Source organism: Leuresthes tenuis, unplaced genomic scaffold (assembly GCF_036924035.1).
Source record: "Leuresthes tenuis unplaced genomic scaffold, fLeuTen1.0.hap1 SCAF_4, whole genome shotgun sequence".
Lineage (NCBI taxonomy): Eukaryota > Metazoa > Chordata > Actinopteri > Atheriniformes > Atherinopsidae > Leuresthes > Leuresthes tenuis.
The window spans coordinates 13,301,964-13,324,668 of NW_027325358.1; the positions used below are offsets into that span (position 1 = coordinate 13,301,964).

Sequence of the window (22,705 nt, forward strand, 5' to 3'; positions counted from 1 at the left end):
AATGATCTGCCAGATGATCAGGACGTTACATGGCGTCCCAAGTGCCAGGTTAAACACCTTGACCCCAAAGTAGAAGACAAAGCCATAAGGAGCGACTGCACATACTGGAAACTGATACCATGGAGGAGGACCACGTGGACCCCCAATGTTTGAAGAGTTCTCATACAGGCTGGTGGTGTTGAACATTGTAGGCCAGAAGTTTTTGACGTTGAAGAAAGAGGCTGGGATGCTGACAGAATGGAAGGGAAGCAAAATTTGACTGTTGATTACTCATATTTAATCCTATAATACTTAATGCCATTGCAGTTTGTTCTCCACACAAAACCAAACAACACATCTTACCTTAACGCGTTTCCTGTCTTCTCTGCTCTCTGCACAGCTTTATCGTATCGACCAGCAGATCATCGGGGCTGGGAACTTGTGAATTCACTCCGCAAGGAACAATGTGCACTTTTTGATTGGGCCAGGGGTCATTTACAATCCCTTCTTAGTTTTTTTTTTGTCTAAGGTAAGCTCCCATTGGTCAGTAATGATAATTAACAGTTTGGACGTTTTCAGTGATTGGATAGTTTGGATATGTTCAAGGGGCGTGTTTAGATTGAGTTAGATGGAGCTGCTTTTGTGTCCATGTAAAAATTGAGCCGTAGGGACAAAAATTAAAAACTTGTGTACCCCATGTCATACCCTTAGGGACCCTAATAGTTGAACAACTTTCCTTGTGAACATATTGTTGATAGAGTAAGTGCGTGGTGTGTAATTATATAACCTGTGATAACCTGCTGTATGTGCTGAGTTGAAGTTTTTATGCATGGTATATATTCCCAGTTGTAGCATTATGAGACATCTACCCTGCTTGCTTGAGGTTGCTTTTTCAGTTTTCTCATTTGGTTCATGTTAGGTTGTAAAAAGACTTACACCAGGTCTGTTCCTATGGGTATGATATCTACAGTTGTATTGCAGCTGAATTTTTGTCGCACTGATGCAACTCTACTCTGTAAACAGGTGATGCAAGGAAGGCAAATGAGAAATCTAATGCAATGATTGGCCTGTGTAAAAAAGTAAACCCTTTTGGCAGGGATGCAACTACCTACTTTCTGAGGGGTATGCAGACACATGACTGGCACCCCCCATTCACAACAATTCAATAAGTTTACAGTATCAGATTACAGTAATGAGGTTAGAGTAATCAAATTACTGTAATAATGTTACTGTAATCGGATTACTGTAATGGGATTACTCAAAATATAGTAATCAGATTATAGTAATAAATTTACAATGATTTTCGATTATGTAGTCGTGTAGCACGAGTGTTTTGTGTGGCGAGGGGGTGTGAAGGTGGAAGGGGCGCCTAATCAGTAACGCGCCTCTGTTAGTGATCATATCATTTACACATGCAGAAAAGCTGTTAAAGAAAATGCCTACTCGAAATCATTTTTCCCCGAAGCTAATTCTCACATGAAGCGTGTAGCATGTTTCAAAACAGTTTTAATAACGCTTCGCTTAGTCCTTATTAAGTAATCTGTTCATGTCTCCAGTGTATGTTTATCTCATTTTTGCCTTTTGGCATTTTACTCCATGTCTTACTTCATTTTGGATTATTTGACTTTGCTGCTGCTTTAGTTTTTGCTACCTGGACTTGCGTTGTCATCACCTGAAGGTTGCCTTTTGTTTCTTTAGCCAGTGAACTTGGATCAAGCATGACAGGAAACACTTGTCACTGCCCTGTTATAAAGGTCCCACTGTCCAGCTCTGCCACCTTTCCTCTTTCCACTTCCATATCAACCAAAGCCTCCCAGTTTCTAAATAGATTAAAAGCTCTCTTCCTGTTTCCAGGTTAATGCCAAATCATGCACCATCTTGGAAGGGTCAACGCCATTCCCTATACCATTACCAGAGTTGGTCCTCACCTGCTCCTTAAGCTAGGTTGTTAAATGCCTGAACGTCATATCGATGCAGGGCCACCATCAGTGCAATATTTGTATTGGGCTTGATACTTGAATGACAATTCAATGTGTAACATGACAATTTTACCAATGATTCATATGCTTTTTCTTCTACTTTTCAAAGCTCTGCTTGTCCTTGTACGGACTCACTGGTGCATTACAACACCTCATCAAATGTCTGCCCTCTTTTTGCAATGATTTCAGCAAAAGCAACATTTATCAAATCCTGAACCAAAACCACAGCTACACCCGCCTGGGGGCAAGCAGACTGATGTAGACACACAGTTGCAGAGGTTTTAATGTTCACTGTGGCATACTGTAAGCAGCTTACATCAGCTTCATCAGAGAAAGTGCAAGTCTAAATACAAACCAGAAACAAAGCCTCAGTCTAAAAAGTATATGCTGGTAAAGTCTAATGGCTAACTGTGTGTTTTATGGCTCTGGTGTTCATTTCTTTAGTATTTTTATTATATCCTTTGTTGTCAATATGCTTTCTTTTAGTTTTCTGTATTTTCTGTAAAGTACGGTGAATAACCTTGTTGAATTGTGCTCCATAAATAAATTTGCCTTGCCGTACATCCCAGCACGTTGTCATGGAAGAGCTGCTATTCTCCACATTCAGGGTTTCATTTGATTGAGTGATTTAGTGTCTGATATTTACAGCTGTACATCCAAGCATGTTTTATCTAATCATGTTTTTCTCTCAAAATTCTGCTTAACTCTAACATTTCTGCTTTAAAGCAAACTCCATACAGAAACACTGGTTATTGAGTTATCAGTCACACCATCTGAGCAGAAAAAAGAAAAATATTTCTGCTTCATTGAGGTTTTGCGGCATCCATGAAGTTGCATTACTGCTGCAACATTGACAGCACAATGACAAAGTAGATTTACAAAATTCAGTTAAGATTAAAATTCAGTGCTACGAATGGAATAAATTAGTCTGCGGCGATTGGTTCGCGATAAAACTAGCTGGGTATCTTATTAATTGAAGCCAGACCCTCTAAAAGCAGGTGATGGTGTTCATCTGAGTGATTTAAAACACACAAAACAAGATAAATTGTCTTTTGTCAGGTTTGACTGTGCATATTCAAATGTAGGGAAAATATAACCCATGAAGAGCAAGGTTTATGTCAGAAGGTGTTTGCGGCTATTCATTACAGTAATTTCTGCCCTGAACTCCTGGAAAAGAACACTGTGACTTGTGAAACTGGTAAAGTTAATATAAATGGCAGCAAAAATGGCATTTTATTATCTATTGCTGCTTATGTCCCGGCGCGGCAGGAAGGAGGTGCATCCAGTGAAAAAGCGAGTGATCAGGATCACGCTGACTGCGTTTGTGTTGATTAACATCCACTACCTCCCACCAGTCAGAGAGTATCTGCTTGAAAAGTTCAATCCCAAGTTCAAGCCCTTTTCAGTCATCACCGGTGTGTTCTGCACAGTTCTCAATCAGCCTCTTGAGTTATCTCATCCGAACAAATCAGCTCCCAAAGATAAACTGTCCCTGCTGCAGCAGTGCAGAAAAGCCCAACATGTCATGAATGACAGAGGCAGATGGAACAGAAAACCTGGGCTGTAAACCTGCACCGTTGGATGGCACCACAAGATTTTCTACTAAAGAGTAACAAGAAAGCCATCAAGCAAAGAAGATGGTTGGACTTTCATCATCTTAATATGTAAAGAGCTTCGATGTTGCTGCAGCTCCCGTGAATTAACCTTTTGTTCCCCAGGTTTCCACAAATAAGACTCTCCAGACAACATTAGCAAACAGAAAATATAAAAAAATGAGTTCAACAACAGTCACACATTTTGGTGTTTTATTAGACATATCAAATGGCTTGGCTTACAAGTGACTGCATTTCTTAATCTAAAGAGAGGAGTCCTCATTTGGCATTTCATATCATAAGTAAAATATGTTGTGGGACAAAATTTGTGGACGGAAAAAAATTAACCTGACTGCATTGAACGAACTAAAGCGCTAAAGTGTTGTTCGTACACATTTACGTAAGCAAGAACTATAATATGAATCACACAGTCTGGGTTGTGAGGTAATGAATTAACGGAAGAAAAAAAAAGAGGCCAAGCAGAAGCAAAGAAAAGGTTACGTTATCTGCGTCTTTAAATCCACATTTTGTGATCTGTGATCACAGATAATCAAGCTACTGCTTAAAAATATTATTAGACTAAAGAAAGCTCTTTTTTTCCAGTTTAAATTAAGAATGAAAGGAAAGCAACCTTTTTCAGGGATGTGTAAAAAGCGTAACAACCTCACTCATGTACATCTAAAACAACATTAAAATCATACCTCTTAAAAAAAAAAAAAAAAATATATATATATATATATATATAAATGGAATGATTTCCCACACGTGTAAAATTTGAATAATTAACAATTGTTGTTGATATGACCCTTCAAAATACAAATAACATGAATTTGTAACAGATATTTTCATTTTTCAAATAACTATCACTTTTCTTCTTGGCTAAGTAGCTCGAACTAAATTAAAAACCATGAACAAGAAAGCAGAAACAGAGTCGTCACGTGTTCAGTGCGCCGTCTTTCAAAGAGGTTAGCAATAAAGTTTTCAAGTATTCAAGGACCAGAAACAAAACCAACACTGATGTGTTGGAGCTTTCTAAAAAAAATAGAACAAAGGACATCTAAAAAAAACCTGCATATTTCATCATTTCTAAATACTAAATCATATTGATCATTCAAGATACCTTCGATAAGATTTTTCTCTGACAGCAAAAATCTGTCCTGTCAAAAACACATTCGTAACATCTGTTCCAACCAGGTAAATTATTAGGTGGGTGAAGGATTTTACAAACAAACTATTTCTTTATTTAATTTATGTCACTTTAATAGTTATAAGTTGTGGTTGGAAGCCCTGAGAGACACTGCAACGATCGACCAGTTGTTGCCGTTTTAAACCCCAGAACCTCCTGTGGAAATAAGGGTCAGTGAAGAAGAAGAAACTGTTTCCTTCCTCTTACTTGTAACGCTGAGAAGGCAAAGCTGTCACATAGGATTGTGCGCTGTATGACAGTGAAGCAGGAAAATCCTCATAAATACACAGAAAATCAATCATAACAAAATATTTAAAAAAAAACACACAGAGTGGCACGCTCAGAGTATTGAAAGCATAAAGTTGCCAGAACCTTACACTTCCAAATGGTTTTACTAGGTAGATTTTTGGCTTTTAGACATACATTTTACATTTACTCAGCAATTATTCAAAGCCAGATGTGCACTGCACAAAAAAAGCTGTTGTAATCTTCGTTCTTTCAATATTATGTCAATTAAAAAAAGAACAGCAAAACCAGCTAACACCCCCCCCCCAACGGCCTGAGCCAATACTTAATTTTTCAGTAGCATTTGGTCCTAAACACGTCAGATCATGCATGGTAAGTGAAGTTTTAATCTTTTTAAGCACGCTGCATGTGTCCTTTTTGATATGTCTTATGTGGAAGCAATCTCTCCATGAACACGAAAGCGGTAAAGACACGTATATTCCACGTGGCCCCAGTTAGTGAGAACTCGCAGCTCCACAATCCGATAAACCTCGTCACTTGGGTTCTGTATGAGAGCAGTGGAAGCACGGGTGAAAGTAAAAGAACAGGCAGAGGCAGGAATAAAAAGACAGGAAAGACATGGGGGATAAGTGTTAAAAGATATGCTGACATCAACAAGTTAAGTTAAGTTAAGTCATATCCTGTCATTCTAAAAATAAAATGAGGAGTTAATATTTGGACTGATCACTTCGAACTCACAGGGAGCTTAAATGTCTGCGTTGACTCCCCACTCTCATTGTAACTGAACATTCCAAGCAGCGTTCCTTCCTCTGTGTCATTTTTCATCCCCTTAGACAAAAAGAAATGAAATATGTCAACACTGGCAGGCAGAAACAACTTAACTGTATAAATCGTATATCAAATGATGTGCTCCTATAAATACATACAGTAGAAATGTAAAACCCTAAATATTTAGTAACAGTTTCAGTGATTATTACTATTCAAAGATGCTTTATACTTCAAACCTTTACAGTGGAAAAGTCCACAGTTCTGTAGCATCATGCTACATTCCTGAACTAGCAGCACTCACATAGACTTCAAAGTCTTTGGGTGCAGAGTCGATGCGGCCTGTAGGTGAGTTGTAGCGTGGCAGGTGGTCCAGTGTCACATGAGTTATCTTGATAGGGTGTGACAGAGAGATGACGAGAGTACCTTGGACGCCGTGGAATGCCCAACACTTTCCCGGAAGCAGCACTGGGTAACCCTGGAAGAAAAGAGACGGGGATCAAGCTGAAAAAACTGGGACTGCTAGTAGTTGTGTTCTGAGCTGACTACCTGCAAACCCTAAAGGTAAAGCCACAAGGGGAGGACAAGAACCTAAAGAGGTAGATGATCATCATACCTGAATAACAGTACGCGGGCTCTCAGATGGATACCAAAGAGGGAAACCAAAGAGGGTCACGCATGCTGAACGAATACGATACGTCTCCGAACACCTGGTACTGATAACGCTGGCACCTACAAACAAACGGTCATGCAAGAATTTCACCACAGAGAACTTTGTTGACTCTGTTTAGATTTCCTAAAAATATTTATCAACTACCTTTAATCCTTAAATAGCAAGATTATGATAATCACCAGCAAATCTAATCTTATCTCATCTTAAAACCCCAAATTTCAATGATAACGTCTCAGTTTTATGTTAAAAAATACCAATATATCAGCGTTGAGAAGATTTAACAGATCGGAAGCCACAGAAAACTCTCATTTTTAACCCATCGTTTCTGACCTTGAGTCTCCAGGGCAAAGTCGGCCATTTTGTCCGCCGCTGGACGTTTGCACTCTCCGCAGCTGCCTGCGTCTCCGAACCTGATGGCATCCTGTTCCTGATTCACAGTCACAAAAAGAGCATGGAGTGAGCACTATGCCAAAGTGAAACATGCAAGTGAAACACATGCACATCTAACTGAAGAAATAAGACAGGTGGTTTAATTCATAGTAACCGGTTACTGTTTAAAAGTAGCCTTATAGACCAGTCGCAGTCTTAGTATCTATCCTGTTACCTTAATGCGGTCACTGAGCCACTTCTCCATAGCCTGTTGGAGCTCTGGGGTGAGATTGTTCTGGACTGGGGCAGTGCTGGTATCAGGACAGGGGGCTGGAGGAGGCATTAGCTGAATGGACGACAACTCCTGGGACAGCTACCAGAGAAATGGAGTCGCAATTAAACCACACAATGTGTACAAAAATGGTCATGCAGAAAGATAAGAGGGACAAGAGAAAGGATAAATGCCTCTGTTGTCACAGAAAGCACAGCAGAAATGCCCCCAGTTGGGTAAATCTATATCAGAACTGTTACCTTGGCATTCTGGGCCTCCAACTTTTGGATCTTGAGGATGAGACTGGCAGCAGCAGAGTGGCTGTCTGTCTGGTAACCTGCTACCTGCCTGACCAGCCCAGCAACCTCCTGCTCCACATGACGCCGAACGTCTGAGTTCACCACCTCAACCTTGGCTGTCATAACCTGCAGGTCCAGCTGCCGACTCTCCTTCATCTGAGAGAAGAAGATATCACTGAATCAGATATGCTGAGGAAAAGTCTAAGGCTTTTGCAGTGATATCCAGGAGCACCATACATGTACATCTTCATATTATCTCCCATTAAAAGACACATAGATGGAGACATTTCACTGATTCTAACATTAAGGTTACCACCAAAATACAGAACACCTTTTAATCCATGCATTTCAAATTTGTAACGGTAACAGAGCTGATGCCTTTGAATTTTGAAACAGCAAATTGTAGAATCAGTCGAAAAATGTGCTTCTACTGGACTCTTCACAGTTTCACATCTTTACCACTAGATGTTACTCTAGCACAGCTGGAGTCCTAATCTGGCTTTCATCTTGACGTTGTTCAGTTTTTTACCAACTAAAGAGACGCACAGTATAAATCCTTAGTTTAAATCCGCAAAGCTTACATTTTCACAGGAATGTGCAAAGAGTCCATGAAATCTCTCCAGTAGTAGAACTAATATATCATCATACCTGCTCTTATTATGATGAGTCATTGGCAGATTCAGACATAAAAATACAATTCAGGTGTGCACATTCATCTGGCACTACAAGAAAACTCCATCAGTGAACATGCAAAAGATGCTGCTTTTCAAACAAAAAACCAACACTCAAACTCCTCGAAAAGGCCAGAAAAGAAGGGAACAAAACTGGGGAGATTGTCTCACCTGCGAAATAAGCTGTTCATTCTTCAACTGAAGCTCCACCTGCAATAAAACAAAAAAAGTAAAAATAATTACACGTCACAGACAGAAAACACCTTCGTTTAGATCAGCACGTGAGGTCCAAAAGTCATTCAAACCCTTTCTTCTTACGAGTCTGCAACATGAAGAGATTTAATTCCACACCACAGGATTTTCTTACATTATTCTGTCATATGTGAAATCTTTCTTACCAGAAAATGCTGCATCTTTGCTTCTACAGCAGCAGACACAACAGCTGGATCCTGGAAGGGAAAAAAGTACTTTAATACATTTAAAGTTTACAAAAATAAAGAACTTGAACAAGGTGTAAAAAAAGAAAAAAAAAGAAAAAAGTATTTGTTGTTATAAAGTGCTTCTAGGTAACTTTCTGCTCATGTTTTAACCCTATAATGGTGTTTTTTCTATTACATGCTACGTACGGTATAGTACAGTAAGGTTTTATACTGCAGACAGTAACTCCTCGATGTGGGCGTGTTTACTGCGTCACATTGATTTGGCAGATGCGTTTATCAAAAGCAAATGAAGAGCATAATGAGTGTAGAGCAGTTGAGACGAAGAATCCAAAGCACTTAATGAGACCGCGACAGGCTTTTAGCTCAGAGGGGGGTGAATATCTCTTCTCTACAGAGCTCCAATGTGATCAGTCGAGAGAAAAAGATCGATCTGAAATCCATACTCGTTCATCCATACATTTTAACAAACATGTTGATGGAATCATTCGTCATGCATACAGCATACATGCAACGAGATCCGTGCACCCAAATGAGATATGCGGGAATTACGTTGTATGCCAGACTACCAAACAACTTCATAGAACAAGGAAGTGTGTCTTTGTGTCCACAAGTGATTCCTTCTGACCAATCAGTGATCTGCAGTGTTTCCACGTCACTGTATAGTATCGACTCGGCTTCCTTGGAGCCGAGGCGCTACCACAAAAAAAGTATCAGTTGGTATTATTTACTTAGTACTACCTAAAAAGATAAAAAACGGAATTTCTTGTATCGAACCATGCGATGCAAAAACACCATTAAATACTATAAATGTGACTGTAGGCTTCTCAAGCTCTTTAAATTTCAATGGGAGGGGCCAATGAGTCGGAAACCTGCTCCGAAAAATTCTTCTTGTTGCCAATTAATCGTAAACAAAGTTTATGGAAGCCAGAACTGTTTCTCTGATTTACAGTCTCAAATGTAAGCTAAGAAAAAAAAAATGTTACACTAGTTATTCTACTTTTAAGGCTAGGAAGCACTAACCACTAAGCTACAGTCACCGATCCATCTACACACACACAAATCAAACAGCAACCAATTTAACCAGCATGGACACAAAACTGTAGTTGAGCCCTACCACTACAGGTGTGGGTATGGCGGCGGGTCGAGGAGGAGGAGTAGCGGGGATCACGGGTTGACACGTGGGTTTAGCCTGTGATGGGGTCTCTGTGAAAGTCATGCGGGAGATGAAGGAGGTGAACAAAGGAAGGAGCAACCAAATACCTGGAAAAAACAAGAGGGACAGTGCTTTAAGAAAAGCACTTAGAAACACACAAAGTAACAATTTCTTGGCTCCAAGATAAAAGACCGTGACATGAGCAACTTGTCTGTGAGACAGTCAGGAAGACTGAGATGAACTACAAAGTCAACACATTAGACAGAAAGCGGTGCTTCTTTGAAAGCCAAAAACATTTAGCAGCAGACCCTAAAACCTCTTCTAATACCCTGATAATGTTAAAATGCTCAGGAAATTAAGTCTAGCGGAGACAGATCATTGCAAAACAGTACGGGCTACTTTTTAAAAAATACAAGCAAATGTAAGACAGATGAAGGAAAAATGAATAAATAATCAAGACATAATTGAGGTTTTTTTTAAGCATATTACAGCCAACTGCTCCAATTGTCCCAGGATGACGAAACATTTCCAAAATGTATCTTGAACCATTCAAACCAGTCAACCAGACGACACTTACATAGAAGTATGATGAGGAAGAGGAGAACCAGACCACAAGCCTTCTTCATTCGACTGCTGAGTGAGGAATTAGCTGCAGGGAAGAGAAGAATGGTTCATTTGCAGGGATTGGGATAAGCCAGAGCCAAATCACATGAAGCTTTTAAGAAAACACAAACGTAATGGTATGTGAGAACAGCATATAGTGCACAAGCACATGTTAACTGTGCCAGGGAAAGAACAGTGAATTTACTCTCGAGGTCATTACTGGTTAGAAGTGAATAAACACATGTTCAGATACCATACCTAAAGCTGTCACATGAAGCACTTTTGAATATACCGCAGCAGCCACCAATGAACCTGAGTCTGCCCAAAACATAGAAAACAAATACCGTAGATTAATATTCCCTTTTAAAGCAAAGACATGCACAAAAAAAAGCCAGCACTCACCAATAAGTCGAAAGAAGGCACTGCTGATTCTGCTTTTGTATCCAATACTGGGAGCCCCACTTTTACTGCTGACTCTGCAGGTGCCGATGGCTGCAGGAAAAGGCCTCCTGTAATTGCACTCGGATGATGAGTACCCCGAGCTCTCCACGCCACTTTGAGTCAGCTCCTTGTGGTTGGGTCTGAGGTGTAAACCTGTGTGATGGGGATTTTAGTAAGGCACAGAGTCAGTTATTTTCCAAGGAGATAAGATGCTTTTAATAATATCTTGCAAGAGAGAACAATACAGAGAATATACTCCTTGGGGTATAGTTGAGCGTTCTTATCTACTTTTCCTCCCTAACTACAACCAAAGTTACACAGACACGAGTAGTGCCAAGTACCAGCTTCCCTTCTATCCTCCTTAAAGTGCAGCTTTAACAAGTAACCAGCCCACCATGTTCTCGGAAGGAATCAGAAAAACAACATAAGTTGGTATCTTGCAGGAGGTCATCTACAGGTTATACACAGTAACACTCAATACAATGCATATAAGAATTCATTTTCCATTCCAACCTGCCGTACTGGAGCTGCAGAGCCCGGCCTGAGGACTCCTCTCTGGGGTTATGGAGGGCCGTCGGGTGGGCGTCTGACTCCTGGACGATGAAGTTGTCAGGGCAGGCCGAGGAGTAACTACCGTGGGCACGTAAGGAACAGTCCTCATGGTGGGCTGGGTCTGAGTGCTCAAAGGAGACGGACTCGGAGCTGTGTAGTAGGAGACAGACGATGAAAATGAAAAGGTTTTAAGGAGAGACTTCGGTTCACATTTACCCGACAATTTAAAACTATGAATACACACAAATTCTTTTTTTCAATAAGCTACTACAGTTTGGTCCTCTTTGTATCATGTGGGTTCACAAGTTTAAGAGGATCGGAGGAATAAAAATACCAGCAACATAAAGCTGTGGTGCATTTTCGTCTGATTATGTCCAACTTTCCTCTAATCTTTTCTGTGAATTACTTGTTTGTTCTACTTCTTTAGGCTTCTGATCACAGCCAGCAAACATATGGAAAGAGTATTAAAGAGTAATAATTGGACATTTCACAACATAAAAAGTTGTAATTCCTTAATTCATTTGAATTAATATTTTAACTTAATCCCCAAGACAGACAGCACGGTTTAATTCATGCATTTATTCCCTCCTGACTCCTTCTTTCTGCCCAGGCGCTGGAGATTTTATAGTGTCTGGATGTTAGTGTCATACTGACCTGGAGTGACAGGTGACTCGGGGGAACTAGCATTGCTGTTGGCTCTGCTAGAGCTTCGGGATCCAGCCTTGCGATTCCCTGCCTTCTTCTTGAAAACCCTGAAGAAGAAACGGGCATTAGAGAAAGTCAGTTACTAGCGACAGAGTTGCTGATCAGCATCCAAGCTTCGGTCACACACGCGAGCACAAGCTCACACACACACACACACACACACTTACTTGACGGTGTTTTCTCGGTATGATATAGTTGTCACGCTACTCGAGTCAGATTCTTCATCTGAGTTGTAGTAGCGCCCAGACAGCAGGCGAGTACTCCTACGGGACATGACTGAAATCCACAAAGAGAAGAAGAATAATGCGTAACTGGATCAATATTATCTGACGTTGTTCCTTAAAACACACATTGGCTGTGATGGATAAGAGGCGGTTAACTCAGCACGATGTAAGAAGATACACGTCAGGTTATGTATGCAGGGAAGTTCATTGTATTATAATCTATAGAACCTTTTCATTTGTGTTTACAAGGTGAAACATTCATTTCCGATTCTTCTTTTCCCTTCTCTTACTTTGGCACTTAAACAGAGTATTAACTTCCCCTCCAAAGAGACAGCAATACTTCATGTTGTTTTATACAGACTTTTCTTGCAGTTACAGCTGAAAGGTGCACAGAAGCACAATAGCAGTCAACCTGAGAATCAATCAGCAAATGTACAATGTGGCTTTTATTCTCCGTGTGACTCATTGTGTGCGTGCAACCAAAGCTCGCTAAGCATAACTGTTCAGCGTTCAGAAGGCCTGCAATCATACAACGGAAACCAGAGAGGCTTTTGGCACTAATATCTGCACTTTTTCACACAGATATGTTTTATAGACATGGAATGAGAGGTAAAAGTGTAACACTTAGAGCAATCTCTTGTTAGTAATGCGATACAATATCCATATCCATAACATCGTCTTTATATGTGTAGGATCTTGTGAAAAAATAAGAATTATTTGTTGTTTTTACCCCCCCCCCCTTTTTTTTTTTTGGTTACATCAAATGAGTAATTTATATCCACAGACCACAGAGATCCTCTTCCAAAGACTCAGTGGTCGCCCAGAGTAGAACACTAAACGCTGGCAAAGAAAGGGCCCTTTTGTGTTTTTAATGGCCACAGTAGTTCCCCTTACATGCATTGAAGGGAGGGTGAGGCAGGAGGAGGTAATCATCCAGTTCCAATATGAAACTTTGCCTCCTGATGACAACAAAAATCCTACGCACTGCTCCTTTAATCATCATGCATTTTGTGAAAAAACATTTCTTCAAAGCACAGTGACATGATCAGAGACTCGGGCGGCTATTTTTGTGACCATCTTCTCACTTTATCGGGCAAAACAGGAGGCTACTATTAGAAAACGAGAAACTGGTGAATCACTGGTGCAAATGAAAAACAGTATGGCTTTAGGAGCAGCACACAATAGTGGAGTAATAGCAACCCAACTAGGTATGGTTGTAGCAAGCCTGGCATGGGCAGTAATGTACGGTAAGGCAGGAGTAAACAGGTGGTAGATGCAGAGGATGGTGCTGCTTATAACGCTCTGTGGAAGTATTTGAGTTGTCACAGCGACAGAAATGGGAGAAGCATCAGAAATGGCAGCTATATTGATGGTTATGGTATCTCTTGAAGCTGAAGTGGCTGTAATAGTTCACACACAGCAGCATTAAAAGCAGTCCTACATGAAAGGAGAAGAAATGACAGCAGCAAATGCACCAGTAGGAGTAGTAAGTGGTTATTACATCTCTGAAATACACAGAAGAAGCAGCAGTGTGCTTGTTGTGGCTAATGCAGCAGTCTGTAACAGATGCTCTTATAGTTAATCTTAGTCTCCTGTAATCCAACCAATTCATCCCGCTTCTCTAACAGAGATTGCATAGCATGAAAAAAACAACTTCACCAACTTCAACACACACAGACCCACGTAAAGAACAAACTCTGCTCCCATTTAGAGTGAGCCACAGTAAAAAAAAACAATACAGCAGAGCTAAAAAAAGCAATGAACAAACAAATGCATACCTTAACAGACCCGGCATACTTAGAGGGAAGAAAAATCTTGTAAAGTATCACAAGAGTTGAGCAGCATAAGGAGCCAGAAACCTGGTTTCAGCTGCTTTATCTTCTGTTCGTGTTAGCTCCAGAGAAGCGACAAGGTTAACTTTCAGCAACACTGCCATCACAAAGATTACATAACAGACATTTTAAGCTGTGCACTTTCATTGGTCAAAGATGCGTTCTTACAGTGCAGATAAGTGGCGTAAACAGCTCACAAGCTTTACTGCTTGCAGCGCCAAATCTCTGGAAAGTTCAACTCCCTCCCAAAAAAGCTCTGAGCCCTTTTGGTGTTGGTGTCGTAAGATGCCCCTTTGTCCCATTTGAAAAATAAGATTACGAATGTGTATCGAGTCATTTGACTTCAAATCAAGTGTTTGTCCTGCACGCTGTCAGTGATAAGAACATGTGCATAAGAACAGCTCGACAGACGCCGCTCTGTAGTCTCCCCTCTAAGCTGACTAAGCTTCAGGTGTGGAAACAAGAACTAAAGTTTCACTTAATATAACCCAGCGTTGTTACATTTCCTGACTCCCTTCTGCATACCTTTAGCAAAGCTGCAACACAATCTGGCAAGTTCGGTGAGATGGTAGAAAGTCGGGCAAACAGACCCTGACATTTACATGTGAGCCTATCAAATACAGCGGCTTTTATTCAACTGACACAACCACATTTTTCATTCCACATTGTCAAGAAATCCACTAACCTTGGGATCTTTTTAAGCTAAATGAGACATCTAACTTCTGCCTGTGTAAGTTTTCTGGTAAAAAATAGACTTCCGGTCCTACCCTCGTCGAAGCTACAAATCAGCAAGGGTCCTGACGTCAGTAGTCTGCTGCAACTACTACATTTGACTGAAAAAGGGCGACAGGAGACGGCAGAAGGGGAAGCTGTGGCAGTGTCTAACCAGCAGACAGGAAGACAGTGTGAAGGCCCACATGCACGCAGAAACATTCCCTCCAAAAGGTTAACCCTGTGAGATGTAATCAGCATCGAACAGTTGGGACTTGCAAACTCATGAACAACCCAGATGTTTTGCATCTATGATCTCCTCTCGCTTCCAAGCTCAATCTAAACAACGACGACTGCTCACATCTTCTTTAATCTCGTCACCCTCCATCGATTCTGTGTATGTAAATGAATGCAGAGAAAAGAGCGAAGAGGGTGAAATCAAATGAACCAAACTGCAACAGAAGCAGCTTCGTGCATCACTCAGCCACACGGCAGTTGAATATTGCGGTTGCCACTTGGCAGCAGTAAAGCGCTTTTCTGTGTTTACTGTAAATAACAACAGTGTTACAATGAAGCTGTACCCTTTTTTTCCTTTCAACAGCGTTTGCAAATGAGTCACATGTGAGATCTCACTGTCCAAGACTCTATCATCAAACCACAAAGGAGCACATCTCGATACTTGGTAGAAAATATAAAAAGTACAGCAAAACAGGCCAGAAACGCTGCATTGAATGAGTTTGTCCGTTCATCTGTGAATTTGAACCAGCGGGCTGTTTAAGTCATGGGATTTCGCAATTTCAATTTTCTTACTAGCCTGCAATAAGTATTGGTATCCTGAGAGATTTCAACAGAGGCAATGGCAGAAGAGTAACAGTGACATTATGGGAAGCTAATATCTATGGGTGTGGCTAACAAACTCTGGACAGTGAGATATGAAATTGTGCTATTTTTCTAACATATCTAAAAAACACGACAACATTCTTATAATTAGAACAAACAAACAGAAAAAAAGGGTCACAAATATTTGCATTCCATGGCAACAACAGCCTGTTATCTGCCACAGAGGAAATAAATACCCCCATCACACCAGATGCATTTCCTCCTTCTTCGTCGAGGCTTTAGCTTAGAGAGCGGAGAGGGGAGCAGTTCTCTGAAATCCTCCCTTCCGCTGAAGGTGGCATCTCAGTGTAGCCGAGCTCATCACATTTCCCCCTCCTGAACATACCACCCCCTCCCTTTGCTTTTCTCACTGAAAAGCTGCAGAACTGCTTGATTGCATCTTACAAAATTACACCTACAATTATCAATCGATGCTCTCAAATGCAGAAAACGTAAGCGGTATTTGCTGTGGGATGAGCTGAAACACCACTTTAAGTGTTCCTTCTTCAAAAGCTGTATAATGCTCCATGCACACAGTTAAAGTAGGCCAATGTCAGCAAAGATGGAAACATCTCATAACAGACAACCATCTGATTCAGGTTCGAGGGGATGGATCATGTGCAGATTCCATGCAAATTCAATGGAAGCTGGAACCTGCTTCAGTCAGCTATTGAGCATCTTACATCCCTACAGGTAACAAGGTAACAAAAAGTACAAGTGAAAGTCTCTAAGAGTTAGAGTTGATTAAAGTGGCATTTGCTCAGGGTTGGGCAGGGTGTGGCGTCGGTACTGGTCCAATACTCCACTGACCACTGGCACTGACAGGACACAAAAAAGAAATCGCATGGGAGCATGACATCAAAAGAGTGTAAGAGCCACAGCAGATAGGAACAAAAGCACTGCGAGGGTGGAAAGAAAAGAAGAGAAAGAAAGGAGACAGCATAACCATAACAAAAGACTGATTGGGGAATAGAAGATGAAACAGGAATGTTAGTGGGGACTTCTAGTGTGAAACCACAGGAAGAACTGATGGTATAAAGAACTGCTTAAGCAAGTTCAAGTTGCCTGAATGAGTAGAAAATGCAAAAAAGGGAAGAAAAACGGTGGCAATGAAGGGCCAATGAGAGGAAAAATGTGAATAAAGTGGGAGGGAGCAGCGGGGAATGGAATGCAGGGAATTGGTCTTAATCAAACCAAAACAGGCTGGCAAATGGTTCAGGACTGTGACTAACATTAGGACAGTGCCAGTGAAATATGATTCAGACCAACAGAGCATGCGAGTCAGCTGTGTGCTCTGGCATAAAAAAAAATGACTCCACGTTCTTTGTAAAGTAGAGGGGGAAATCAGTAAGTAAAGTCATTTAGTTTTGAAGCTACCCTACAAGGTCTGTTTACATCAATGTGAACCAGATGTTTGCTTTCTCTCACAGTCTTTCCCTTGATTTGTCTATTTCATTGAGAGCTGTCTCCTGGTTTACAGTTTAGGGCTGAGGAATATGAATGTGTCTGATATTTTAGAGTCAAATGTTGCCTCTTCGCTGTGTGAGAATGTCAGTCAAAGAGCTGAGTCTTCCATCCCTGCAACAAACTGTTTTATTCCCCCCAACAACACTCATGTGTTAAAGTGTCTCAGACTTCTTTGAGCTCCTTTTATATGTAAAAATCAACTGGATCATGCGTTTTCAACTGTACACTTGTACAGTAGCCGTAAAAACACGGCCTGAGTAAAAGGTAAGCCTCTAAGTTACCGATTTAAACCCGCCACAAACTTAACATGAAATATTAGCTTTCCAATTCAAACATTATATTAAAAATTTCCACAGCTTACTAAAGTTGCAGATCTCTTTTGGAAAGATACCACATGAAGCCACTGAATGCTGATTGCTGGTCCGTGCAGTTGCTCTTTAGTCAAATTACAAAGAAATCATTATTTTTCTGTAGCTTAGTTCACTGTAATAACATCACCTTGTCAATAAACATGGATAGATTATCACAGATACAGATGCTTCTGGTTCCTGTCTCCACCTGTGTTTCCTGCTGGTATTTTTCATCATTTCATACCTCGCTGTCATTTCTTGGTATTTTTAGTTTATGTAAATCTATACAGTCTTCTTCATATCGTTGTCAATGTTGGTCTGTCTTTGGCTTTAGCAGGTCTTTTTGTGTCTCATTTTGTACAGTGTCATTTCTTTGATTAAGTTACAATATGTGATTTTATGTGCAATCTAAAAACAAAAGGACAAATTCAAGCCACCAAGTTTGTGTAACAGTGTATAGATTGTGGGTTTGCATCTCTCTTACGCCTCTGTTTGCATTTATTTTCTGTCTCTTTCTAGGACATATAAAATGATTATTGTATCCTGGCCCTGGATATATAATCATGTATTTAATTAAAACGGTGTGAACTAAATATGATGTATAAAGTAATCATATTTAGGTAAAAATGATGCAAACGGTCCGTAGATTGCATGTTACAGTCTCAGGTAAGCTAGAAAGTTTCTCTAATAAAAAACATGTTCAAAGTAGCCGCTCTTATTCACTCAACACTTAATGTTAATCCATACATTAACGAACTAATATGTTTAACGAACTAATATGTTTAATATACATGTAATCGAACAATAATAACTGTGCATGCTGTCAAAGTAATGAGTTAAAGTAGCTAAATATCAACCAGTCTGCATTTTGACCGACAGTCCATTAACGCAGCAAGCAGTCAACAGACAAAAGCATCCCGAAGAGCCGCAGAGTGATGCACACCAACACATAGAAAGTCTAAATTGTGTGTGACCACACTGCTACCACATTGGATATTAGTTAGATTAGTTTGCTCCATAACTTACCTCGTTATGTTGTGAGGTCAGTCGCTGATAAACAAAACAAACGCGCTAACAGCCAACTAACAGACTATTCGGAAGGAAACGATAATCCTCTTTTCAGTCCACACAGTCACGAAGCTTCGTTTAAAACCTCATAAGAAAACCCTTAAAGGTAATTTCTGATGATATCCCAAAGATGCAGCGATGATTTGGATGTCATGTCTGTGAGCTGAAGCAGCGAAACAGACAGACTGGCGATGGTTGTGACACCGCTACAAATGTTGACAGTTAGTGGGTCAAGCTAGAAAGGATGACGCAGGAACTTCCGGTAAAGACTTTCAAAACAAAGCTCTCCACCGTGACTCAGCTACTGGACGAAATTTTTATTATTACTATTATTATTATTATAGTAATTATCATCATTATTATTACTATTATTATTAGTAGTATAATTATATAAGCCATTGCACCAGTAGTGGGTTATTTTATCATAAAGTGTATTGACATATAATAAGCTTGTGAAATGTTCACTATTTTCTTGTTTAAATTGCTGAATATCAAGATCGAACTTACATTTTCACGAATTTGATAGTGAAGTCTCGCTTTTTAAAAAAATCCTTATTTATTCATTTATTGACTTACTCGGTACACGACTCCGCTGATGATGTTGTACATTTGTATACTGTTTCCGGTCCTGTTGCAAGAGTTCACGGCAGTACACATCTGCCAATAACAAAACCCATGGCGCCCTTTAGTGGCAATAAATGTGCCTACAGAAAGATTTTTACTCTGACTGCAATTCAGTCTTGCCGACACGCAGCGGAGCCATCTAGCTGCGGGTGACATTGGAGAAAAGGCCTGTTAGACAATGCCAGTCCTCAAGTATTATTTAACTGCCCAATGACATTACTGCCACTACTGTAATATTCATAATATAGTTAAGTCAAAACTATATATATAAAGAGAAGTAGAAGAAAAGTGAATTTAATGTATGCTACATATACTCCAAATTTCCAAACCATGTCTTTCAAACTATTTTCATTGGGGAAACCATTCAGTTCGGATGATATGCTGAGGATGAAGAAGCTTAATGGTGTGAGGTACTATATTAATCTGCTAGCAAAATAATGCTGTCTGGGAGGAACACTGATAAAACAAACTCTGAGATAAGGAAGCACAAAAACAATTGTAAGATTTTCTCTCCTACTGCAGCATTGAACGTGGTCATTTGGAATTATGTTACACTGGCATGAAAGCAATTACTAAATGCCATCAAATCATCAAACTTATCATAATTCATCACAATTTATATTCACTGACATTACACATCTTTATCTTAGCTGCATGTCTTACATATAAAATTGAAGTGTGCCCTTTTTAAAACAGCATCCCCATTTTTTTCTTGTTTAGTTTTTTTTTTTTTTAACACAAACAGCAGCAGCAGGTAATGCAGCCAATCAAGGTCAAACCTCTCTGAGAGTGAAGGTAGTTGTTAACGCACGTGAGGGACCAAACCTCCCAAAACACAACAAAATGCTTTTAAGGGAAACCCTCAGGGCTTCGGTACTCTTTGCAGTGCTGCAAGCAGCCCAAAATAAACCCAATCTGACCTTATCACTGGGTAAAAAAAAAAAATCTGGAAGGGAAGGGAAGGTGGGAGATGGATTATTCTTTATTCTAACAGGTCATTTTAGAGAACATGGGGGGAAAAAAAGACAGCTCAGAAATGCGGCTGGTATGTCCGGATTGTTCCATATTTGATAAATAATTTCAGAGGGTTTGGAGCCTATCAGCAGCACAGGCAGAACCCCTGACCCTGAGCTTCACCAGTGGATGTGCATGTGTATGCATTGTGCATCAATGCGTTTCTGTGCATGTGTATTTACGCCTGTTGAGCCCATTGTCTCAGAGTGTGTTATCATTAGGTTGCAGTTTCCTCCGCCTAGGGTGAGGGAGCGGCAGAGACAGAGAAATAAGAATATACTCAATTATCAGTTGGTCAACAATGAAGACTCTATAAAGTTGACAAGCTCATCACTCCCGAAGCCAGTTTCACTGATTTCAGCAGAACATTTATTTATGCACTCGTTCATGTCTGGCAATTCCCTCCTCTCTGTCCTTCAACGCTCACATGCACAGACAGGCGCCCTCCCTCCTTATCTACCAAGCTGGTGCCCCAGACACAACCAGAGAACGCAAACAAACAGCTGACGTCATGGGCACACATGGACACACACACGCTGAAGTCACTGGGTTGGAATGCGATCAAAAATAGGGAGAGTGAAATGTGCGTACGTGGCTCTGTTTGTTTCTGTGAGGAAGAGAGTGGAAGCGGGATGGTGGGAAATGGGGGCTTAGAGGAGGCATGAGGGGACACACAGGAGAAGAGTGAAAACTTTAGAAGAGACATACTGCATACCTGCAGACAGTGACACACACAGCCCATTCTCACAGACAAGCACACACTTAAACTACCTGAGTCATCACCAACAATCTCTTATCAAGGTCTAATAGGCCGCAAGACACAATGCGAGTGAGTACATTTAATATGCTTAGCGTCACACAGTGATGACTACTACAGGTAATAACTTTTTATTTACACAAGAAAGTAGTTTGTTTTATTTTTAGGTTCACTTTGTGAAATGGTATCAAATAAAAATTCATTCTCGTCTTTTTTACAGTGTATGACAACAAAGGTCAGTTGTTAGGCCTACTGTTTTTGTCCAGGTTGAAATGTTGCAGGATCACTATCACAATCAAGAGCTAAACAAAGCAAAATAGTCACTGTACTATCTTTAATATCTGAATGTTTTGAAGCTACAAGTAGCTACTGTTTATCCTCTGTGCATTGCAGGCTGATACAATTGTACACATAAATAGCACATTTAAATATCTATTGGATTTAGAAGCTTGTCTCTAAAAATAAGGAAGAGGGACATTACCCTTCAGAAAGTACAGGTAGACTGCATATGGACAGAGTACTATGATCAATGGACTCCCTTATTGCAAAAAGTGGACTGAATGGAGTCAACAGGACTGTCATGTTAAGTGTTGCACTCAGGCTCAGTGTTTGCCTGAGGTGGCTCGAAGGCTTTGGTTAGTTTATTTTAAGTAACATTCGCTAAATATTTTATTTAACTAGTCTGGTGAGAGGCTTAAATTTGAATGGCCCAGGTCTGAGTACAGACATTTCTGGTTATCGCCTGATGGGTGTTTACAATGCCTCAGTTTCCTAAGGAAGGTTTGCAGCTCTCACTGTTCCATAAATCAAACTGGAAAGGAGCATCCAAGTTGAATAAGTTTTCGACACATTCAAAAACATGATTATAGTTTGGTATGGCAGCAGTGTAAGTAGGATAATGTCATCCATCATCAAAGTGATGACCATGGAAAGGACTTTCCCCACTAAAAAAAAGTTCAAGAGAAAATTCCGGTGAAATGTTGCCAACCTTCTCTTCCCAGCTTCTCTTGTTATTTTTTTCCCTAAATAAATGCCCAACTGTGTAACCTTTCATGAGAACTCACGCAGAGGGACATTTCCAGTTAAAAAATAATTGTTTTCCTGCATGACAAAGTATGGCCTTTGGAATTTTAGGAATGTGCATAAACAGGATGGATTTTCCTTTGTCGCCAACAACCATTTACTGCCAAACAGTTCTCCCACCACACACACACACACTTTTTGCCAAAAAAGTTCTGATTACAAGTGTTGTATGATAGTGATACTATTTCTTTAGACAGATGTAATATCATATTTTAAGATGTTTCAAATGATACCTTTATGCTTTCAAATGGGGTTGAAACAAGTGCACAAACGCCTTCTAGTTGACATTAGGAATACCTTGTTTCTAACTGATAGCCCAGAAAAATGATCCCCACCTCCAATATCGACATGATTAATGATGTATGAAACGATAACAGTTTGAATCCGTCATTTGGAAACTGTCATAGATGCAGTGCTATTCCAATGTGGAAATGCTCAACCATCATGACTGTTTTATCATGTAAAAAGAAACTCAATGTAACTGTGTCAAAAAACCTTTGAAACTTAAATTTCTATGGATGCGGTCTTCAAAAATAGTTTTTTCAGTGCTCAGGTTGTGCAGAAGATGGCTGTCGAGATTATTTGAAAAGCTAAGAAGCAGGGATGACAGGCAATATAGGTCATGTTCAGAGCTCAACTTCATGACATCATGCAGCATGGCATACATTTTAATCTGCTGAGCCACACAGAGCGATCTCGTGCAGCCACGTTAAGCTTCCCTGAGACCAGTGTGACAGCAGTCTACCACAAGTTTAATCTGCTCCCAGGCCCA

General features: G+C 40.2%; 1 protein-coding gene across 3 annotated transcripts; it reads right to left on the bottom strand.

Annotated features, from left to right (window-relative positions):
* Positions 1-3,746: 3,746 nt before the first annotated feature.
* Positions 3,747-18,662, bottom strand: sun2 (Sad1 and UNC84 domain containing 2). Of its 3 annotated transcripts, none has more exons than XM_072384662.1 (17): positions 18,414-18,662; positions 12,092-12,200; positions 11,874-11,971; positions 11,181-11,369; positions 10,629-10,820; positions 10,485-10,544; positions 10,201-10,272; positions 9,585-9,730; positions 8,429-8,479; positions 8,202-8,240; positions 7,321-7,515; positions 7,025-7,162; positions 6,751-6,847; positions 6,364-6,479; positions 6,052-6,225; positions 5,721-5,810; positions 3,747-5,526 (listed from the first exon to the last, which is right to left on the bottom strand). In XM_072384662.1, the coding sequence occupies exons 2-17, from the start codon at positions 12,196-12,198 to the stop codon at positions 5,410-5,412; spliced, it is 1,881 nt and encodes a 626-aa protein (XP_072240763.1). In that variant the 5' UTR covers positions 12,199-12,200; positions 18,414-18,662; the 3' UTR covers positions 3,747-5,409. The 3 variants fall into 3 exon arrangements, with proteins under 3 accessions (XP_072240763.1, XP_072240761.1, XP_072240762.1); XM_072384660.1 differs by lacking the exon at positions 18,414-18,662 and adding an exon at positions 14,748-14,949; XM_072384661.1 differs by lacking the exons at positions 10,485-10,544; positions 18,414-18,662 and adding an exon at positions 14,748-14,948.
* Positions 18,663-22,705: the final 4,043 nt, after the last annotated feature.

What these genes read in the sequence shown, in the direction of transcription:
- sun2 (XM_072384660.1), bottom strand. Translation starts at nt 14,913, where the DNA reads ATGTTTCTGCGTGCATGTGGGCCTTCACACTGTCTTCCTGTCTGCTGG. An exon ending in GATTTGTAGCTTCGACGAGG is followed by an intron (nt 12,201 to 14,747) that starts GTAGGACCGGAA and finishes TGTGGATTTCAG; the next exon opens with TCATGTCCCGTAGGAGTACT. An exon ending in CAAAGATGCAGCATTTTCTG is followed by an intron (nt 8,241 to 8,428) that starts GTAAGAAAGATT and finishes GTTTTATTGCAG; the next exon opens with GTGGAGCTTCAGTTGAAGAA.